At 39.6% G+C, this 21,173-nt stretch overlaps 1 protein-coding gene across 1 annotated transcript in view; it reads right to left on the bottom strand.

Annotated features, from left to right (window-relative positions):
- The window catches only part of SMS (spermine synthase), a 40,428-nt gene that overhangs the window by 10,090 nt on the left and 9,165 nt on the right, over window positions 1-21,173 (bottom strand). The window contains exons 2-9 of the mRNA XM_040055544.1: window positions 16,863-16,983; window positions 9,624-9,717; window positions 8,818-8,882; window positions 6,321-6,496; window positions 4,362-4,516; window positions 3,451-3,540; window positions 2,369-2,483; window positions 1,837-1,916 (exon numbers count right to left, since the gene is read on the bottom strand). Of these exons, the coding sequence (XP_039911478.1) occupies window positions 1,837-1,916; window positions 2,369-2,483; window positions 3,451-3,540; window positions 4,362-4,516; window positions 6,321-6,496; window positions 8,818-8,882; window positions 9,624-9,717; window positions 16,863-16,983 (896 nt within the window). The remainder of the gene's footprint in view (window positions 1-1,836; window positions 1,917-2,368; window positions 2,484-3,450; window positions 3,541-4,361; window positions 4,517-6,320; window positions 6,497-8,817; window positions 8,883-9,623; window positions 9,718-16,862; window positions 16,984-21,173) is intronic.

Below are 21,173 nucleotides of genomic sequence, written 5' to 3'. Positions count from 1 at the left end.
AGCTGTTTCTCTCACAGAATCTCACTTCTCTCTCTGGCTGCAACTGCTGTTCTGCAACAACTTTTGGCCCTTCAAAATTCTTATGCCAGAGGCACTACCACAGTCACTGACAGGCCCAGCCTTGGCCAGGAGGAGGTCCATCCTGGAGCCAGCTGGCATTGGCTCTGCTGGACATGGAGAGCCCTTCCCAAACCCCCCTCACTACCAAAACCTGGCCACACAAACACCATAGAGAGGGTTATTCCATTTTCCCAGAGGACTATTTTACTTTTTCACGCCCAACTGGGAAGTGGCTACAAGGACCATCAAATGGGCTGAGTAGCGTATCAACAGATTTATCAAAAGCTCTGACAGCTGTCTGCCCCAGTATTAACTGTCCTTTTTTTCCAACACCTTCAGGAAGGCTAAATTGCTAGAGAACACTGCTTCTATACTCCAGCCCTTGCACTGGCTACCCATTAGCCCTATGTCCAATTTTAAGCCACGTCAATTTTAATATTGCTTCTTTCCCATCCTACCATGTACCACCTTGTTGATTCAGGACCACAAAACATAACATTGCATAGTTTCACAACAGTCAGAACCCACAAGGGCTGGTTCAGGATTGCTGTCCTTTCTTTCTTTCTGTGCAAGTATACACTGGAGAGCTGACTTACCCCCTCCCATGAGGAAAAAACAAGCAGCAGGGGTTGCACCAGTCTACACCTCAGCTGCTTCCAGCTGACACAGAACAACCCCCCAGCCCTCTGGCTGTAGCACAGCCACAATTTCAACTTTCAGCACAAGCTTCTTCTCAAGAGTCTTCCACAAAGTCCAACAAAACCCACCCCCAGACATACATGTACCTTCATACCAATAAGGCAAGCTAGTATCACTGTGTATGCTACAGGTATGGCTACTGCAACACGATTTGCTATTTCCAAAACATGTAGTGTCCTTTTGATATCAAAGTCTGCCACAAATATTTCCACTACTAACAGGACAGAAATGCCATCAAAATGTAATAAAACTACGTTAATCATCTCATGTTTCAACCACAAGATAAGTCTTCTTGCCCATACAACACAGTGTTTTAAAATAGAGCAGCATATTAGAATTGCCAAAAACCTCATCCCACAAGTTTTGCGTTTCTTCATAAACCTTCACAATTTTACAGTAAACCAATTCCTATACATTTCAGAACTTAAGGATATTATTCTAAAACACAGTACTTAGATTCTTCATGCATCAGAAGACTAGTTTATGAGCATGACAAAAGAAATACAACTTGAGACTCAGACTTCACTGAACCATCTGCTGGCTCCCGTCACATTCTTGTACAACTGTATACAACTTTGTGGCATTCCAAATTCAGGATCATCTGAAGTATTTTCTGCTAAAAGCTATGCCACAATTCTATTATCTATGAGGTGGCTATACTGATTTTCTCATTCAACTGCACCTATGTCAAACTCTTACACCATAATGAATGACAGATTTCCATGTTCTATAGTCTACAATTGGAGACATTAGCTTAAAATTCATGTATCTCCTCATGAAGTACACCTTTCTGCTTTTCCAAGAATTATTTAGCTGCAATATTCTGCAGCATGCTTTACTGAGCCTTAAAACTATGCTTTTTAACTCCAGACAAAAGCACTACATATTCAGCTGAAATTAAAAAAAGACAAGTCAGTTAGCAAATCCTAACTTTCATGCAGAATGCCATGATAAATCATTAAAGGGATAAAACCAGCTTGAAGTAAGTTTTTAGTCAGTTTTGTCCTTTTTTTTAACTGAAAATAAGCAAATTGCAATAGATATAATGCAGTACTTTATTATATCCAAGTATCATACCTGTGTGAAGTATTTTCCATCTTGTTTCAGGACCTTCATTGAGAGGTCAAGAATCAACCGTAGAAATTCCCATGTGGAATCTGCATATGGGGCATGATTGAAAAACAGACCAGCACATTATTGGCATGTTTACTTATTAGATATTCAAGAGTTACAAAGTTTTAAAAAAAATAAAGCCTGGATTTAAAAAACCACAAATGTAAACATATGCCATGGCAATAATGGCAGGAGTATTGTTTTTCTTCACAGGAATTTTTCTAATTTTTTTAATGCAGCGAGGAAAATTTACTGGAGTATGAACTCCAAATACTTCAAGAACTACATGAGTTTATATTATTCTGAAATAAGAGATTTTAAAGAGTGCTAGGCACTTGCTAGGTTTTTTTTAATATTCAAAATATTTCTTTAAAAAAACAGATGTCTTTTTTTCCCCTCAGATTTGCTTTTTAAACAGAAAAAACAAAAGCATTATGCTACAGAAGGACAGAAGTGTTTAAAATTCTCAGAAGTTTAAGTAAATCAGAAGATTTACCTTCTTCTGGAGATGTGGAGATTGGAACAGCTGTCAGATCATTAATTACATAATCAAACATTCTTCCTTCTTTGGCATACCTCTTCAGTACAGGAATACAGTCTTCAATTAGAACCTGTAAGAATGAAATACTATTGCTAGCTCTAAAAACACCCTAAAACTGACCAGGTAAAAGGAAAAAATGTGGATTCACAGAAATTAAGATGGAAAAATTACAAAATTAAATACATGTTTAATTTTAGGCTCCACTTTCAATTCTTTACATCATATAGAAAGGAGGAACTTTGTAGGAAGTACGACAATGAAAACCCAGGCATTCCAGAACTGAAGTTCCTAGATCTGAGATCACTGTTCTTCCTACCAAATGCTGACCACACTTAACAGTGCCAACATATAAATTATGTATTTGTACAAAGGGCCACTGATCTCCAGAGTGGAAATGTGACTTCTCTGTTAATTTTTTGTGTGGTTTTATTAGCTCACTCCTCTAAGTTAATATCTGTGACAACATCTAAGGCCCAATAATGAAAACAGAAACATGTCAGATTATACCTGGGTTCATTTTTAAGTGCTGTCAGATGCAGCAAAAAGATCTCAGCTGCAGGTGTGCATGACATTTGTTGGGGGTTTTATTTTTAATATAATAGTAGTATAATACTAAGGGATTTTGCCTGCATGTTAAAAATAATTCTTACATGCATATTACAAATTCAGGTATTTTCAACAGTATAGAACAACTAAGAAATATACATTCCTTCTATCCTTTTAACAGTATAAGGAATGATGCTAAAAACAACATTCTTACTCCTATCTCCTCTTCATTTCTAAGTTATAACAAACATTCTCTTATTTCACATTCCTTAAAAGCTACATATGCAATTAATTTTAGAAGTCTGAGAGTTAAAATACTTCCAACATGAACTCCAGTTAATAACACATGAAAGTGTCATACAAAAGCAGAAAAAACCTTCCCAAACTTGAGTCAGGAGACTTGTCCCCAAAACATTGCCATACCAGTCTTCCAGACTAGGTCTATGTGCATTTAAAATATGACTTGTAATGAAAGAAAAACAAAACATTACCTGGTAGCACTCTCCTTTCAGATTGTCTAAGACATCTCCGCACGTTTTCCGCATGTGTTTTTTACACCCGTCAATCACCATTTGGTCAATGTTTGAAGCTTGTCAAGGCATAACAGAGGCAAGAGATTCTGCTTCTTCAGAAACAAGTTCTCCAAGAGGCATTCACAAAAAAATAATTAGATGTGTCTATTGGTATATATAATGCAATAGCCAACCTTCTGTACTGGCCTCCAGATATTTACAGAGTGCTTATTTTTGGTTTTAACCAGTATTTCTGATACCTTAGGTTATCGTTACTGTGAAAGCCTGAAATGTGAACTGTAAGAACATTGAAAATTCCATAAAGTTAATCTAGGTTAAGATTAACCTACATTTTTAAAACAATTATTTTTAGTCTTAGCAGGTTTACATTACGAACTACATGAACTGCAGAATGTTGAAAGCTTTATTTGTATTGGTGTTTTTAAAACAGGGTTGGCCAATTTATCAATACAGTTCATCAAGTCCTGACATTCCTATTGATTAATTTTTTTTTTGCTCCTAGGCACTCTTTTTTTATAGCTTTCTTTAGGAAAACAGATGAACTCAAGGAGGCAGAAGTGGGCCCAAGGCACAAACTTGATAGACCTATCTTCTCTTATTAGAGAAAGCATCAGTCTGACAGAGACATTTCTTTACAGACTTATGTAAACTGCTACACAGTGATGGTATGGATTGGGAACCTGGAAGCAGGTGTTGCATAGTGATGCAAAAAATGTGTAGTCACTGGGTGTGTCTAAGCTGACAAAGATTTCATTTTAGACTCCATCTCCTCATGCAAATCAGAACCTGGCAGGTAACTGTGCTCAGTGCTAAGGTATCAGCAGAAAGCTCTGGTTGATATGAATGATGGGCCATTTGTCAAAGGATATCTCTACCATAGTAACCATCTTTGGCTTCAGTTTGACTATCTCATAGAGTATACCTCCATCACCACCTCCTAGGATTAGCACTTCTTTCCCAGTGTAATCTTCCTTTCCACTGCCCATTATGGCTTGAGTATATGCCAGGTCACTTTCTGCCAGATCTGAAAGGAAGAGAGAATTTGACAGAAATATTAAATCTTCAGTTGTTCTCATTAACTGGTATTAATCCAGAGGTGATACAATACAGACCAAAGCAAGAACATCTACAGAAACAACCTGGCTCTCAGAAACAGTCCTAGTAATGAGATTCTTCTCAGAATCCCACACAGGATTTCTGCAGTTCTCCACATGAACCCAACAATGCCCACCTCAGCACGGGGAAGCACTGTGTGCCAAGAGAAAAAGCAGCAGAGCAAAACCATCACTCTCCGTAACTTGATGCTCACACTTGATACTTCAGTGGATTTTTATCTTAGATTCATCCTACAAGAGACAGATCTGGAAATTTTTGAAAATCCATTGTGGATCCCAGCTAAAAAGAACAACCCAGATGCACACCAGTGGATCCCTGCACAGAAACAAACATGACCATTAACACCTGGGTGCTGAGGGGCCCTGCAGCATTCCTGCTGCCAGCAGTAGCTTCAAAGCAGGCAGCAACACTCCCGAGCTGCAAAAACCAGATCTGCACTACAAGGGCCAAGCTTTGTGCAGCAGCACATCGCGGCATATCCTGTCATTCTGCCTGGCAATCACCACCTCACTTATGAGTGCACAGTAACAAAATGAGACAAAGCATTATTTCAAAAGCCCATGGAAGGGAATAAGTAATGGCAGACTTCCCTTTCTACAAGGCACATTACAATAATGTTCAAGCAAAATCTCATCTCCATATTAAACTCTGATGAAAATTTCTGGCTAGAAGTGTTGAATAACCAGTTTGATAATTTCTAATACAATTCTATCTGGATTAGAAAATGCCTTGCTAATGAATTCAATAGCAGTGCTTTTCAGCTGCCATCTGCACAGAAGCCTGCTTGACAGTTGCAGGAAAGTGATTGAATTGTTAGAGGTAGTTCCATGATTTCAAAAAGCTGTATTTCAATTTCTTAATTGCTCTGCTATTAGAGTGAACATAGGTATTCGATCCCTGAGCAGCAACATCCTCCATTTACCAGAGTCAGTCCTTTTCAACATAAGAACTAAGGAATTTTACAAAGCATAGTCCTTTTATTGCCTAGAGTTTCCAGCAAACAGCAATCTCCAGCTTTAAAGAACAGTAGCCCACCTTCTCCTAAGTTCACTTTCAAAAATACCAAGGTCAGCAGGCACAAAGTACCACATATAAAAACCCTCATATAAAGGTTGGGTCACTACTTTGATTAACTTAAGAGTTCAAGTCCTATTATTTTGAAGAGGAGTCAAAGGATGTTCACCAATTAAGCAGCTAAACGGTTTGAGATACAGCTGTCCTATACCTCACCGAGCAGGAAACTCCCGTAGAGAAGCAAGGGAACAGCAGGATTATACACACACATGCCAGGTCCCACCTTGTATTTCTTTAGAACTTCATTGTGTTTTGAAGACTGACAAAGTACCTTGTTTTACTGTCAAAGAGAAGCTCTCAGAAGGTTGGACTGGCAACAAACAAAGAAAAGCTCATATAAAAGAAAGGAGGAAAGCAAGCTCTGCTATAAAACACCATCTTCTATTCTCCCAGGCCACTTTCTGCAGCAAAGATACTAACTCTGGAAAAATATTTTTTTTTTTAACTCTAGATTTTACACTGGTCAGCCTGATTAACATCCTTAATATACAAGAAGAGATATATGTGTACATGCACAAGCATAGTTTCCAGTATCTGAACCATGACACTTAGACATCCATCCAAACTGCTATAGCAGGACAGAAAACAACACTTCTGACATTTTCACACCAGAGATCCTTAAATGAGAGGATACTTACTAACATCCCCACTGAGAATAAGAATATTGCCAAATTGTTTTGAATGCAGAATTTTAATATTCTGAAAAGGTGAATCTTCATCATAAACAACTTCATCTATGTCATACTCCACCAGGCGCCCATCAGCTGTGGGCCAGTATCTATCAATGACACCTCCTCTCAAAATGGCTGGCAACCTAGAAAAATAATATGAAAGAAGATTACAAAAATTTGGAATGTGGATTCACCATAATAAATAATATTCACAAGAGGAATCTAAGAAAACCAGCCACATTTAACACTTTCTACATAATGTTTGAGGCTCTGTAGAAGAATCAGCTCATCACTAGAAACTGACACAATACAAAAAAGAATGCAGGCAAAAAACATGACAAAATCTCTTGTCATCTTCAGTTCAGTTAAGAACACCATTTCTCTGAGATTAAGTGGATCTCACTCTGAAAAGCCATACTGAAACACATTTTAATACATAGAGAAACAATAAAAGAACTATTACAGTATTTGAAACAGAGCTGGGTCAGCCTGCAGTACATAAACACAATCCTTGATACCAGCCAATAGTCTGAATTACTTTTTAAAAGCAGTTCAAGCATCTGCTTAGATTGTTTTGGGTTTGTTGTTTGTGGGTTTTAGGCTTTTTTTTTTTAATTCCACAGAGACATACCTTGGTTCAAACCAAGTATTTCACCTGTAAAGAAACTATCTTTGAAATGACAGCAATCAAGAGGATTGCATTTAGGCAAAACGTGCAGGCACAGAGTTAATCAGATCTCCCACACACACTTCAAAGAATGAAAAGTGGGTTTTTTCCAGAAGCCTGTAGCTGAAGACCAGACACAGACAAGCTTCTTTCAAATTCCCTACCAACATTCCAGAAACGCTTCCTACCCGCAGCGAGCCGCCAGATGGCGGCACACGGCGGGAGCAAGGGCAACCTTGCCTTACAACAAAAAGATAGGGAAAACTTCTCCAGCTGCATTCATCCTACTGCAGCTGCAGGTGTTCAGCTGACACCAAAATGATGCAAAACAAATTAAAAAGAAGACCCACCCCCCCCCCCCCCCCAAAAAAAACACCCACATAAAACCACACAACCCAAAACTCAGCAAAAAAAGACGTTGAGGAGCACATGACAAGATCCTTGCCAGATGCACTGTTCTAGGAGGTTCATCTTCCCTATATTAAGGGAACCAAAAGATCTAGACCACTCCACATAGATGTTGTCCTGACCTGTTTTTAAGAAATTCCTATCACAGCGATTCCACAAGCTTCCCTCTATCATTTCAGCATCAAAGCAGCCTCAGAAAGCTTCTCCTCCATAAGCACAGATGCAAGATCATCTGTGTTCATACACTGTGCACCTTCTATGAGGCTTTACCAGGCTGAAGTAAAAAGATGATTACTCTGTTTTATATGCAGCTGTAAACCAGAAATAACAATATGCAAGTATAACACCACTTTTCAAATTACTACAATTTTACTTGTGGTCTCTCATAAGCTTCACATCTCATTTCTACCATAGCACTGCTTAACTGTTCTCCTATTTTGTAGTTCACCCCTTGGCTTACCAAGCCTTGCTGAGTTCACACTTGCTTTTTACTTTTCTTCACCCATTTTCACTTTCATGTTCCTTCAGGTACCTGCTGCAGCCTCTATGACATGTATGCCTACAGTAAGTGCTCCCTAGCTTCAAGGTATCAGTCACTGCCAGACAGCCACCATGAAGACAACAGCAAGTCACATCCAGTATGAAAGTTATTTCAGCACCAGGCCATGAGCTGCAATTTGAACCCTTGAATTTTAACACACAGCCTTGAATTGAAATAATCCAAACTGACAAAGGGCTTGCAAAGTCTCCATCCTTAAGTTTAACTATAAAAATTTACTACAGAACATATCTATCTTCTTGGCAGGTCCCTAAATCACACATGCCCACAGTGAGCACCATGAGGCACAGCAGAGGCACAGATGTGAGAAACAGCTGCAGGAAACCTTGTCAGGGCAAAGTGTCCTCTATGGGCTTGAGCTCCATTTTAGCTCTAATCCTCACCCCATGCTCCCTGTGCCAGAGCTGTATTGCAGCTCTATTGCCACCTGCCCAAGTCTTTTGCCAATCCTTGACAGCCAGCTCATGCTCAGAGCTGCCTCAGTACTAAAGTCCAGCCTGGCAGTCACAGGGCTGGGTCTGATCCTGGTCACCATCACCAGCTCACCTTCTCCACGAGCTGTGGGATATGGCCCATAGGGTACAAGCTTATTCCCTGGCCTATTCCTCTGCCATCCTTGGCTGCCCAGCCCTTTCAGAGCAGTCTGCTCCTGCTTCCACCATGCATTTTCTCTCACTATTTCATGCAATCACTGCAAGAAACTAAAATAAAAACCCATTCATACCTTCATACTCCAGGCTATTCACTGCATTACAGCAAAGCATACCTTGCTTATTATCTTCAGTAACTATGCAGACAAGCCACATACAGAAGGAGAGGTACAAACTTACCGTTTCACCCTTTTTATGTTACCATGAAACAGTTCTTTCATTCTTTCTTCTATTTTGTTTAGAAGCTGCAAAAAATAGCAAACAAGAAGTAGAATTTGTAGATCAGCACTTAATGCAAAATATCTGATAAATTGGTCTACCGGGAAGTCAATAAAACATAGCAACTACTACAGAAAAGCTTTGAAATGTAACATGAGAAGCCCACGAGTAACCAGCTGGCGTCCTCAGCCTTGTTACTAGCAAGAATGTGCACATTTCAGCAGCTGTCATCACTGCATTTAGCTGTTCTCCAGGATAACACAGCCACAGAAGGAACATGAGAACCATTTAAAGTCCCATTCTTGCTACGGCAGTGGCCTCTTTCCCTGCAATAGTCAAAGTCTAGAGCCTTCATGCCAGGGAAGATTAAGTTCTTTTTCTCCGTGGGACAAAAGATTGAGTATGGAGGTTCCCTGTCTCTCAGGAGAGAGAATACAAAGAAGTCTCACACTAATACACCAGGCTGCAGACTGAGCACACTCATGTCCTCCCTCACTGCCCTGGGTAGCTGAAGAGACCCAAGCCCTAACCAAGGCTGCTGTATCTTTACAATTTTTACAAAGAACACGAGGCCCAGTACTTGCAGAAGAGTGCACGAATTCATGCCCTCACATGTGTGGGAAACTTCAAGAGGTGCTACTGCTCCTCATCTGTGAGCATCCAGCTTTGAACTGACTTTAATATTACCACTACAGACTTTGATAGAACTAAAAAAAGGGGCTCTCAATACAATTAGGAAATGCTAGTAAGATAAGCAGCACTCATACCTGATCAACTTCTTCTCTTCCTTTCATGTCATCATTGTAGCTCTGCAGATCCACCGACACTAATCCATGAGGGTGAATTCTCAAATTGGCAAAACTACAACAGAGACAGCAATGACAAATTTATTATCAAAACTCAGTAAGGAAAGAAAGTCTAAAACAAGTTAGATTAAAGTTCAGAATGAATATATATTTCCCCAGCATCTGTAACTGTTGGCTGCACCAGCTCAAGTCTTCCTCTGCAAGTCACAAAGAGCAAACAAAGCTGCAAGGACCTGCCTATCACTACACAACTAATAAAACCAACAGGAAGCACAGCAGTGAAACCCTGTTTAAGCCACAACAGCTGGACACTTTCCTTCCCCTATACTTTCCTTTTCACTTCTGGGGGTGAGTGTCTACTTTGTTTCACAGGCAGGATGGTTGGGGTTGGTGGGTTTTTTGTTTGTTTTTGTTTTGTTCTGGTTTATCGGTTGGTTTTTTGAATTTTTTTTATAGTTACTACTCAGAGACACATCCAAACCTGGATAAAAATTCTGTAAGTGAGAAACAATAAGCATCTCAGAGCAAACCACAGCTTTGGCAAAGAAACTGGAGAAGCAAACTCTAATTAATTAATACATGTGCAAAGTCAACAAAACTCCTACTATATATTTACTACAGGAACATTTAAAGACCAAAGAGCAAGGCTTAGCCATGCTAAGTACATTAGGTAAACAAACAGTGAATCTTAGAGAACTTGCAACAAAGAACACAAGAGCTAAGGGAAGGACACAAGAAAACAGTGTAGCAGAGGCAATATCCTTCCCATTCTAAGGAGGGGAGAATACAAAAAAACAGGCTACAAGGGGACTACATAAAGGAGGCAGAGGAGAAAAACATAGCTGGGAAAAACGTGCAGAAGAGGGGATGAGAACAGGAATGGGTGAACAAAGCAAGAAGGGTATTCAGGGATAGAAATGTACTAGTACAACACAGAAACATCAGATAAAGCTGTATCATTCTCTGAATGCTCCATTCTTTGCCTATTGGCTCTTATCACCTCACTCTGCCCCAAAGAAAAACACAAACCAACTCTTGTTGTGACAGAAAGTTTATATGGCCTTTCATCTCCCCACAACTCCCACCCTTTTTGCCTTTCCAGAGCTCATTTTGCCAACTGTCAGCCTCAATAGGAATACCACCTCCCCCATGGTGCTAGGACCTCCAGCCCCCAGCTGCAGTCAGAGATAAAACCCAGAATATTCTGTGTTATCTGAACATAACTTCTGGTAACTGTAAAACAATCAAATTATGAAACTGACCAAAACAATTTAAGAATAAAAACACCTTGCTGGCTTTGGAACAGCAGTGATCTGCAGCTCTCATGCGTTACTACTGTCACCCAGTTCTCTTCATAGGATGGGTCTGGGCAGTCTGAGTCCTTCCTCAAGACTCTGCAGGCAGGTCTTGCTCCCAGGAAGAAGAGGTGTTTATTTACTACACACATGCACACACAGAGCCACAGACCATCATCTGGAGCAACTCTCCCTCCCTCCCAGAGCTTCCCCACTAGGTGTCCTCTGACAGGTTTTTGCTTAGGGAACAAAAAAGCCTACCAGGACTCTGTTTACATGAGGGCTTGGGTTTTCTAAAAGGAGAGAAAGACAAAAGACCAGAACTTAGAAGATGGAAATACTGGTCACTCCAACAGGTTTTGGACATGTTCATAGTGAAAAGGGTGAACTCCATAGGCTCTCAGAGCTGCAGCACTACAGACAGAAATATGTATATGCAACTCATAAGACAGCTCTGTAATCTGATTCCCTGAAAACTGGCATGGTGTCAAAAGTATTTTCACTGTTAGAAAAGCTTTTTATCAGTTTATTTCCATACTCTAGGAGCTATTAATTTCCTGCAAGAACCACATGACTGTTGTAAGATTTGACAGCTGACAACTTCACCTCCCCTGTGACTCCATGAGAGCCTCAGTAGGAGATGTTCCTGCCCCTGCTTTGAGGTGGGAGGCAAGAGAGGCAGAGAGGAGAGCTGCTCTGAAAGTACAGCCACACAACTTCAGATTTTTAAGTGATGTGACAACATTAGAATACAGAGACAACAGCACTACAGAACCATACATTTCATCCAACTGTCACATCTAGCAGACTAACAGGGTCTTGACACCTGAGCAAGGGGTAAGAGATGAAAAGCAGGCAGCAGGCTGTGTAATAGGACAAAAATTCAAGTTCCAAGTTTCTGGCTGATATTCTCAGCTGGTTTATGGTAAAAAAAAAAAAACAACACCAAACTTGAATGAAACTCAAAATTCTCAATAATAATACAGGTTCAGGTTTGTTATACCTTGGCTATAAGGTACCTGGATGAAAACAGACACCTAAAATAAGCTAAAACGCCTGGAAAGATTTAAGCACACAGCCGACAGCACAAATGTACTCAAAAGTGAACAGTCAAGTATTAAATAGTATTAAGGCAGTAATGGCAGGCCAAAGCTGAACTCACAAAAGAGTTACTAGCTTCAGTCAGCAGACAGCAAAGGCTATGCTGGCTTTTGCCACTTCACGTTTGTCTGCTTGACAAAACATATAAGAACACAGGTTTTTATCAGTAGCAGCTATTTTAATATGTGGAAGAGGGTTCTTTAAAACAATGAGAATAGTCTCCATTTTCAACCTATGAAAATACAGGAAAATTACTTTAGAATCCAAATAGGGGAAAAATAAAGTTTGCTTCAAAATTAGCCCCTCCAGTTTCATCTTTCTGAAAAGTATAATACCTGTTTTAAAATGCAAGCCCCTGCCACACTTTTGTTGTGTGCTTGCACGTAAGTTCATAGAAGTAGCAAGGGATAAAGCTCAGTGAGGAGACATCCTCTTCCTTTCCATCTGGCAAGGAAGTCTGCATCTGAAAAGCAGCCCCCACTGTAAGAATGGTCCACTTGTTGCTGCACCTGCATAGCTGTCACATCCTCCAAGGCATTACTCAAGCTCTTTGTGCTGTGTGTAAACAGGTGTCAGCTACAGACAATTCTACTGAGTGCTGCACCTCAGCACCTGAGCATCAGAAAACATCAGATGTCGACAAATAATTCCAAACTGCACAAATCAAAAAGTAACTGCTGGAAACAGAATTAGGAAGCAGAGATCAAAATATTTTAACCCAAAAATGTATCATACTACCTAAGTTACTTGTACTGCAGAGTATGAAATATTGCAATCCCACTTACCCAAGAAAGGATTTCCCAAACCACCACACCCAGAGAGTAAAGCTGGATAGACAGACAGGTATCTATAAACTTGTCTTTACCCATCAAGGCTTTTATCTGCTGACTAACTTTGAACCACTATAAAATAGAGTATTTCAAGTATTTCAAAACCAGCTTGCCACTAAATGCATCACCTGTCAAACTACCCAATGAGGGAAGAAATAAAAATTTGCTTATATTGGGAAAACAAAATTTTAAAATTTAAAAAATGGCATGACATTGTTTCACTAAAAATACTCTTATAAAGTGTTCTTCACCTTAATTACAAAGTACTTGAGGGACATTAAGGAGCTAGGCAACTACATTTCTTCATTATACCATTAGTCCAGTTCTGTTTTTAGAGAATAAAAAAATTAACCCAACGAAAGCTACCATGATAGCTGTTGCTGATTCCTACCAACTGCTTCCTATTCTTCAGCCCAGTTTTACATTCTGGGTCACTCCATAGGGAACTACAACATTTCAGCCTGAAACAAAGAGCTGAAGAATGTTCATCCTGCTCCTTTAAAATATGCTGTCTAGCATACACAGTAGTTAGCAGAATACTAGCAAAGAAAAGAAAAAAAGTAAACACACTCCACAGTGTTAATATTCATCAGCAGCTTTGTGACATACAAACCAAATTCAGCTTGGTAAAGCTTGCACTGCTGTGAACAGTGAAGTCAAATGCCAGTAGGCCTATACTTCTCTAAACAAGAATTCAGACACTGAAGTTAAAAATTAGTATCTGTATAGGGGAGGTAAAAGCTTTTTTAAAAGACACTCTTGTTCTATAGAAACAGTGATTCAAGTTTTGGGGATTTTTGAAGAACTTCAAGGTGGAATATGACAAAAAGAACATAGATGCACAAGGGAACAAGTCTCATAGCTCTATGCAGTATAATAAAAGGCTACTTGCTCACAAGCAGTAATGAGATTAAAACAAAGTTTTAGTTGAGAAAATATCAATTCCCAAAGATTAGCTTTGCTGACTTTTCTCCTTAACTTAGATGTAGTAACTCTTCTCAATCCGTTGATATATACTGGGCACTATGACTCATACAGAGTCACATATACATTAAATAAGATAAAAACTTCACATGTTTTAAACCTAACTTTTAACCGTTTAGTCTAAGATAGTGACATTTCAGTAAAAGAATGCTGCTTAATGTGACCCTACAAACCATTCTACAAGGATTCTAAAAACACACAGCTCAGAAAAACAAGACTGCTGAGGCCTCAAAACTCAAGAGACAGAGCTCCACTCCAGCGCATGCAACTGCTCCCCAAGTGTTTGGGTAAGGGGGCTGGCAAAGCAGAGAGGAATGCATCCATCCCCACCACTTCAGAGAGGAACTTGAGTGGCTCAAGTGAGCCATTCCCTGCCCCACTCCTGAGCCTTGTGTTGACAGCCCCATTAGTAATTGTCTCCAGCTGAACCTCCCTCAATTAGGTTCTTTGTCAGAACAAATCACAAAGTAAATGGACCAGGTAGAGTTGCCACATATGACTTTTGCTTGCTTAGCTTCAGACAAAAGAGAACAGGGATCTCTTGCTTTGGTAATGACAACAGGAAAGCATGTCTTAATCCCCAAATCAGCTCCAATTCATTCAACCAGTGCAGCCCTCCATGGGGCTCTTCACATGGCAGCTTTGTCAGAGACAGTTTTGTCAACAGCAGTGCTCACAATCCCATTGAGTGCAGCAAGGGGCACCCTGCAGGCTATGGGGGTTATCTCAGCAAACTTTGGAGTGTAGACACTGTGTAGCAACGTATTACTACCTCATCTCAAATATTTTTCCCAGGGATTAGTACCCAGCTTGTTACATCAACTGCACACACCTCTGCCTTGCAATAGCTCAGTCACCTTTGGCTGGTTAAAAACATGTTTGTGTGTGCATGCTCACAAAACCCTTACAGCATCCACTCCATCCCTCCTTCTAGGGAACATGTGACAAGTTGCAGCCAGCCATCCCTACAACAACGGTTCATGACATACCTACCCCTCCATTACAATTCTTTTTTCCAAGTTTTACCACAAGCCGCTGCTGGAAACTAAGTACACTCACTGTTTTGCAGGGAAAGAGGAAAAATCTGCATGCCGTGGCTACCTTCTTCTAGTTGTGTCAGGTAATATTTTTATGCTAACTAAAAATGTATGATACTTTAGGGCACTAAGATAAAGTGCAGGCAAACTTGCTGGTACTAAAATAAAGCCTGTTTAGTCAGTATGAAACCCTCCATACGCTCATCAGTTCATTCTTACAACTTGTGAAATGTGTTTGTTTTGCAAGGGTTTTTAACTGTCCAGTCTGTTAGGTTTTATGGGTTTACAACCTCATTTGTTTAAGTTAACTGAAACTACATCAAACAATACAAACTACACTAGCAGAAATACACTGTTTAGGGCTACCTTAAAAAAAAGTATTCAGGCTTTTTCTATAACCAGAAGAAACAAAACTGCTGAGGTCCCAAAACTCACAGAAAGTTCTCCTGCACACATGTTCAGTTGACAGTGTGAGCAATCAAGTCAGATATTTAAAAATTTAGGTTTTTGTAAGAACTTGTCTCAGAGATGCTTCCAGGTGCCAGTTCACTTCTCTTCTGGAAAAGTTATGCTACTAGAGACTGTTTTCTAGGAAGTTCCTGGAACACATCAAAAGACAGGCAATTTAACTCTGAAAATGCTCCTTTGGAAGAGGCTGCCATCTTAAGCGGAATGATAAGATGAATTCACAAAGAGAAGACTCAATTTGAGAATTCACAGATCATGCCCCTCTAAAACTCAAAGAAATGCAGGAAAGCAACATGAGACCATGTAATCAAATATACCCAACCTTTTAATCATCTAACTTTTTACTTTTAGGTATATTATATTTTAATCCTTCAGAGTTTGTAGAACCTTGATACTACCTTCTTACAAGAATTACATGAATCAATAGAAAGAAAGGACAGAACCTGAGTAGAAAACTACCTGCTTCACTATCTTTTCACCAACTCAAGAGACAAAAGGTGATGAGAACTGAAATGCTGATCAAATTATTCAGGAAGAATATAAAAGTACATGTAACTAAAAACAGACCAAACAAGGCTGTACAAAAATCAAGATACAGCTAATAGCTTTCTCTAGGCATATCAAGTATAAAAACCAAATAATTTTGAGCAGAAAAAGCCAGTACCACGTTTGAAAAGCTAACTGAAATATACTAAAAACTTCATAGAGCACAATTGAGAATGATAAACAGAAATACTCATATCCACTTACTTGTTACCTTAGTCTGGGTCCACAAAAAAATCCCAATCAAACAAACAAACCGTGAAACAAAACAAGTCCAATCAGCAAAAAACAAGCAACTCCAAAGCATCAACTGCCACAATTATGTCAAGAACCAGTAACCTAATAACTGTAAAGAAATTAAGTGCAATACAATCATGGTAGTTACTTATAAAATGGACCAGATTAATGTATACCATAATCAACTAACCCTCACACTGTGAAGCAGCATCAGGAAATAAAGTGAATGTAGTTCAGTTTATCAGTTTGACCTAGCTTTCGTTTCACTAATGACACCAATCACCCTTATCATGTTAATTACTCCAGAAGCTGCTTGAGAATTTGAAGCATATAACGGCATGTAAATACAGACAGACACAAAGCTGTCATTGTTCAAATGCTAAGGTTAAACTCCACCAACATGTTTAGACATATTTAATGGTCAGAAAAGTTACAAATACATCGAACTGACTTGAGCTGTCCTGCATCTGGAAGGACTAGTGCTGAGACCAAGGAACCATTCTATGGTACAGACCAGACTGACCAGTTCAACCTTCTGACATCCAAACTGCAAGATGACACAGTCCAGATTATGATAGCTACTTCATACACAAGGCTGATAAAAGGATAGCCTGTTCTGTCAACACTACAGGAGGTCCAATAGAGGAAGAAATAAATATTTTAAGGAAGGACAGAGGAGACATAATCAAAAGAAAATCCACTCACCTGCCATTTTTTTTTATGTAGGTTATTAAATAACCATGGTCTTCCCAGTTATGAACTGTTTCTGTCATTCCCTGCTCCTGAAAGATGGGCTGTAGAGCTTTAAGAATGGCATTACAATCAGCTGCAAGATTAAGAGAGAAAAAATAATCAGTGAGGATTTTCCACTCAAGTTACTTCTGTCTCTTTTTTAGAGGCTGGAAAGCTTTTCCTGGCAGCCTGGATTAATTTTTCTTTAAGTACCAATTGAACACTCTTCTATGTATCTTCTCTTCTGCCCATCCTCATCTCCCCAGAGACGTTCCTCAGTGTATGGGTATCCAAACACCTTTCTTTTAAATCAGTTTTCACACCTGAGCAAAAATGGTTATCATTATGTATGTTATGCAGCTACTACTGATACTACTGTAGTACAATCCACACAAGTCTTTACTCACATAGTTACTTTTAAAAAATCACTTAACACACTAACAGCAATCCCAAAAAAACGCCACAGCACTGACAAGAAACCTCCAAAAAACATTAAGCTGTAATACTGGATAACCAGAAAGGCATTGAAGACTAACCTATTCACTCTACCCCTACACAAACATCCTTTTATCTAATATCCAGGCAAGAGCAAGTCACCAGTTGAAATATTCATATATTATGGAAAAGATCTCTCAGAAGAGCACACAAAAACTCACTTGGAAATAACTGACATTACTCTGGTAAAACTACCTTCCAAAGCAAGCAGACAATTTGTCCACATAGGTATTTCTTCAGTCAGAATACACGAAGCACAGAAGCTTCAACTCTGCTGTACAGTTTTGTGGGGGTTTTGTTACCCACAACATAGCTTTAATGAACAATTTTAGCTTCTTCAAATAAGTGTCTCAAAACCAAGTTGCAAGTTTTGCCCATTTATTCTGGAGCTGACAAGGTAAATTAGTGGAGGATGCTCCTAAAACTGCACTTAGCAGAACAGGAACAAAACTGAAAAGACTATCACACCAGTGTCAGTGAGGAGACCTAACAAAACATTAATCTACAGGCTGTCTCTGCAAGGCAAGTAGCATCACTTCTACCTTACGAAACAGAACAAAGACACTAGGGTCATGCAATATGGCAACAATGTAACCAGGATTTAGTATTTCTACCAAAGAAATCACCTGACACAGACACAGTATGGAAGCAGTTTACAACCAAATGCTTCAGCACAGACACAATCTTCCCCATTGTGACTTTCTTAAAGTGTTATTCCCAAGGCACTTTTTTTGTTTTACCCCTGCTCCCAAAATACATAAACATTGGAAAACAGTAAAGGTAGCCTGCAGACACAATCAGCAATAGTTTCCAGGATAAAAAGGAGTTGTACAAGCTACAAAGAACTGAAAAAAAGATCCACACCAAATAAACCAAAGTTTATCAATCAATCGCCTCTACCCAACTCCACAGTAGGCTAAGCTAAAAATCTGATTGCTTGAAATTTATGTTTGCCCATGTATAAACCCCAGACTCGAATTATCCCTGAATGTTTCAACCAGACAGACTGAAGTAACTGACAGAATATTTACTCCAAACACAAAGTCAAGAGCAAGCCAATTCGCCAGTAGCCAAGGATACTCAATAAAAGTTGGAAGACTTTGCTTATTACTCATAGTATCTGATCACTATGCACGTTCTAAGATAGATTTCTCACCTTCTGCATCTCACTTAACTCCATGTTGCAAACTAAAAGCAAATAGAAACAACAAAACTAAATTCTGCCAGACCACAGTGAATTAACTTCTGGCTCCTTCTTAGTCAGGAGCACCACTGATGAAACACCACAGTCCACTACCATCAAGAAACTTCTTGCTTGCCCTGTCATCCTGTAATAATCTGCATCATCCGTACCAGTAAGATTTTAGACTTCCTATCCAGTGTCAGGTTCTACCACAGCACAGGCAACAATTAAGGCTCAGAGTACGCAGCTTGTCTGCCCAGTAACCCTGGTTACAGTAGTAATAAGTGGGCAAGCAATCAAACCAACAGGTTTTTCAGACATCAAAAGAATAGATAAATGGGGCCATAGTTGTGAGCCACAGTTCTTAAACTGGTTCTAACCTCCGTAGCCTTGCACTGGGAAGGGAACTTGGCAATGCTCACTTTAAATTTGCAGCTTCTGGCAGCTATCAGCCCTTTCTGGGGAAGAATTTTGGTCATTCTGACATGTGGTCCCCACTTCCTCAGTAACATTTGCTTCCTTGCTTAACTCCTTTACCTTTCGCATCATTTTTGAAACAAATGCCCATTTCCATCCTTTACTTAAGTCACTCCCACAAAACCATTAAAGAACTCTGTTTACTAATGCATGCCATACCCTCCCAGGGCCAAGAGTAAAATCACATGAAACCCAAGTTGAACTTGTGTCCAACCAATTCCCAAAGCACTTCACTTTGGCAGCTCCTGCAGGAGAGCAGCAAGACGATGAACAGACTGAAAGAACTGAAGTACTCATACCACATCTAGCCAGTTTGCAACAGCTTTAAGGAATCCTGCTAGCTGCATCTTGGCAGACACTGCAAGACAAATCATCACTGGTATTCTTCTGCTCCACGAACATACCAGCCCCTCACATATGGCTCATCACTCAGCTGCAGAGTTCTTTGCTAAGAACCCAGTAACAAGCTTGATTAAGCTCTCCCTATTATGCTATTAACTTTAGGAAATTAAAACAACATGCTCTTTCACCAGGTATCCTTTGAGTTATACCACACAAGATTTGCCTTGGAGGGCTAATTAATTCTCCCAAGTTGGAGATTCCTTTATAAAATGTCTGAGGCATAAGTGGTTGCTTGAAGGCATCAGGAAGTTTCAGCAATCTCAGGATCCCTCACTTAAATCCACTTGTCACCACCTCACTCCAAGCTCAGATATGCTCTTATCAAGCACTGATAAGCAAATAGGACAATGGTGATTAAAACATAGGAGCACCTTTGAATCTACATCTAAATGTTTATTCAAGTAGTCATTACTTTTTTTTTTTGCTACTCAGGAACAAAAGAAACAAACACGGGATACCAAGTATAAAATACTTGTTTAGTTATTTGATAATTATTTGCCAGAAGGAATGAAAAATGCCTGGAGTTTCAACTTTAGAGAATAGGAACAAAACCCACTATGTACAGGATTTGAAATATGTGTATATTTTAGGAGAGTTTAGCCAGAATGTCTTGGAACCCCAGCACATCTGAAGAGAAGACTTGCAGCAGTTGCAGATGTTCCTCTGAATCTAAGCAGCAAAGCTGTCAGTACTTGACAGGAATCTGAACACGAGAGCAAACTCCAGAGTCACAGTATGTATCAAGTCTGGCCTCATGCACAACACCATCTAGTTCCACCCTGATACTTGAGCTCAGTGTTGGAGTCATCTGCTCTTGAGCCAGAATATCTCTAAAAATATTCTGGCTTAAGACTTCATCATGCCCTGTGATTAACAAAATTTCAGTAAGCTTTGGGAATAGATTAATTCTCATTTGAAAATATTCACGCCATTTCCAACTTCAACGTTTTTTTACCCTGACTTTCAATCATTTCTTCTAACAAGTGAAAATATAGAATCATCAAAACAATAGAACACATCAAAGCACTTATATGTGATTCTGCATCTGATGAATTTTCCCTTGGTAGCTAAATATTCAATAAAGAAAGGCAATGAAAACAAATCAAACTAAGCGCTTCATTAAGAATACATTAAAGAGTTAGCATACTTTAGGAATCAAGATGCAGAATATGCTAATAGCAAATAAGAACTTGAACTGCTGACATATTGTTCCAGTTCAGAGCTGTTTAGGCTGTTTCAGTGTAATAAATCCTTGTGTTTTGCTAGTCCAATATCTGTGCACACAGGCACACTACCTACTTATCAACTCAAATTCTTCAAAAATCTTACAGGAAAAGGAAATACAGAGATGGGGAGGAGGGCACCACATACAAGTGATGAAGGGAACACACCTGGCAGAAGAGATTCATGTCTAGGCAGCTGAGGTCCAGGGGCAGTTCAAGAACAGCAGGAAGGGGTGCCTTCAACCTGCTACAGCTGCACACCTGACTGCCCTGGCACTGAGCCCACCACAGTCAAACTGGCAGCCCCCTCCACCACCACCTCTTACTGCAAACAGTGTCCTCAGGCTTGAAGGTGTACAGGGAATCTCTCATTCACAGATTATTTCAAGGCATTTTTCCAATGCCAATATTGTATCTCAATCGTCACCATGAAAACACTGCAGAATTACAAGGTGCACAGCAGAAATGTTTAGGGAGCAAATTTTTCATAAACTTTGAAAAGCC

This window comes from Hirundo rustica, chromosome 2 (assembly GCF_015227805.2).
Source record: "Hirundo rustica isolate bHirRus1 chromosome 2, bHirRus1.pri.v3, whole genome shotgun sequence".
In the NCBI taxonomy this organism is placed as follows: Eukaryota; Metazoa; Chordata; class Aves; order Passeriformes; family Hirundinidae; genus Hirundo; species Hirundo rustica.
This window is presented reverse-complemented; position numbering and strand designations above follow the sequence as displayed.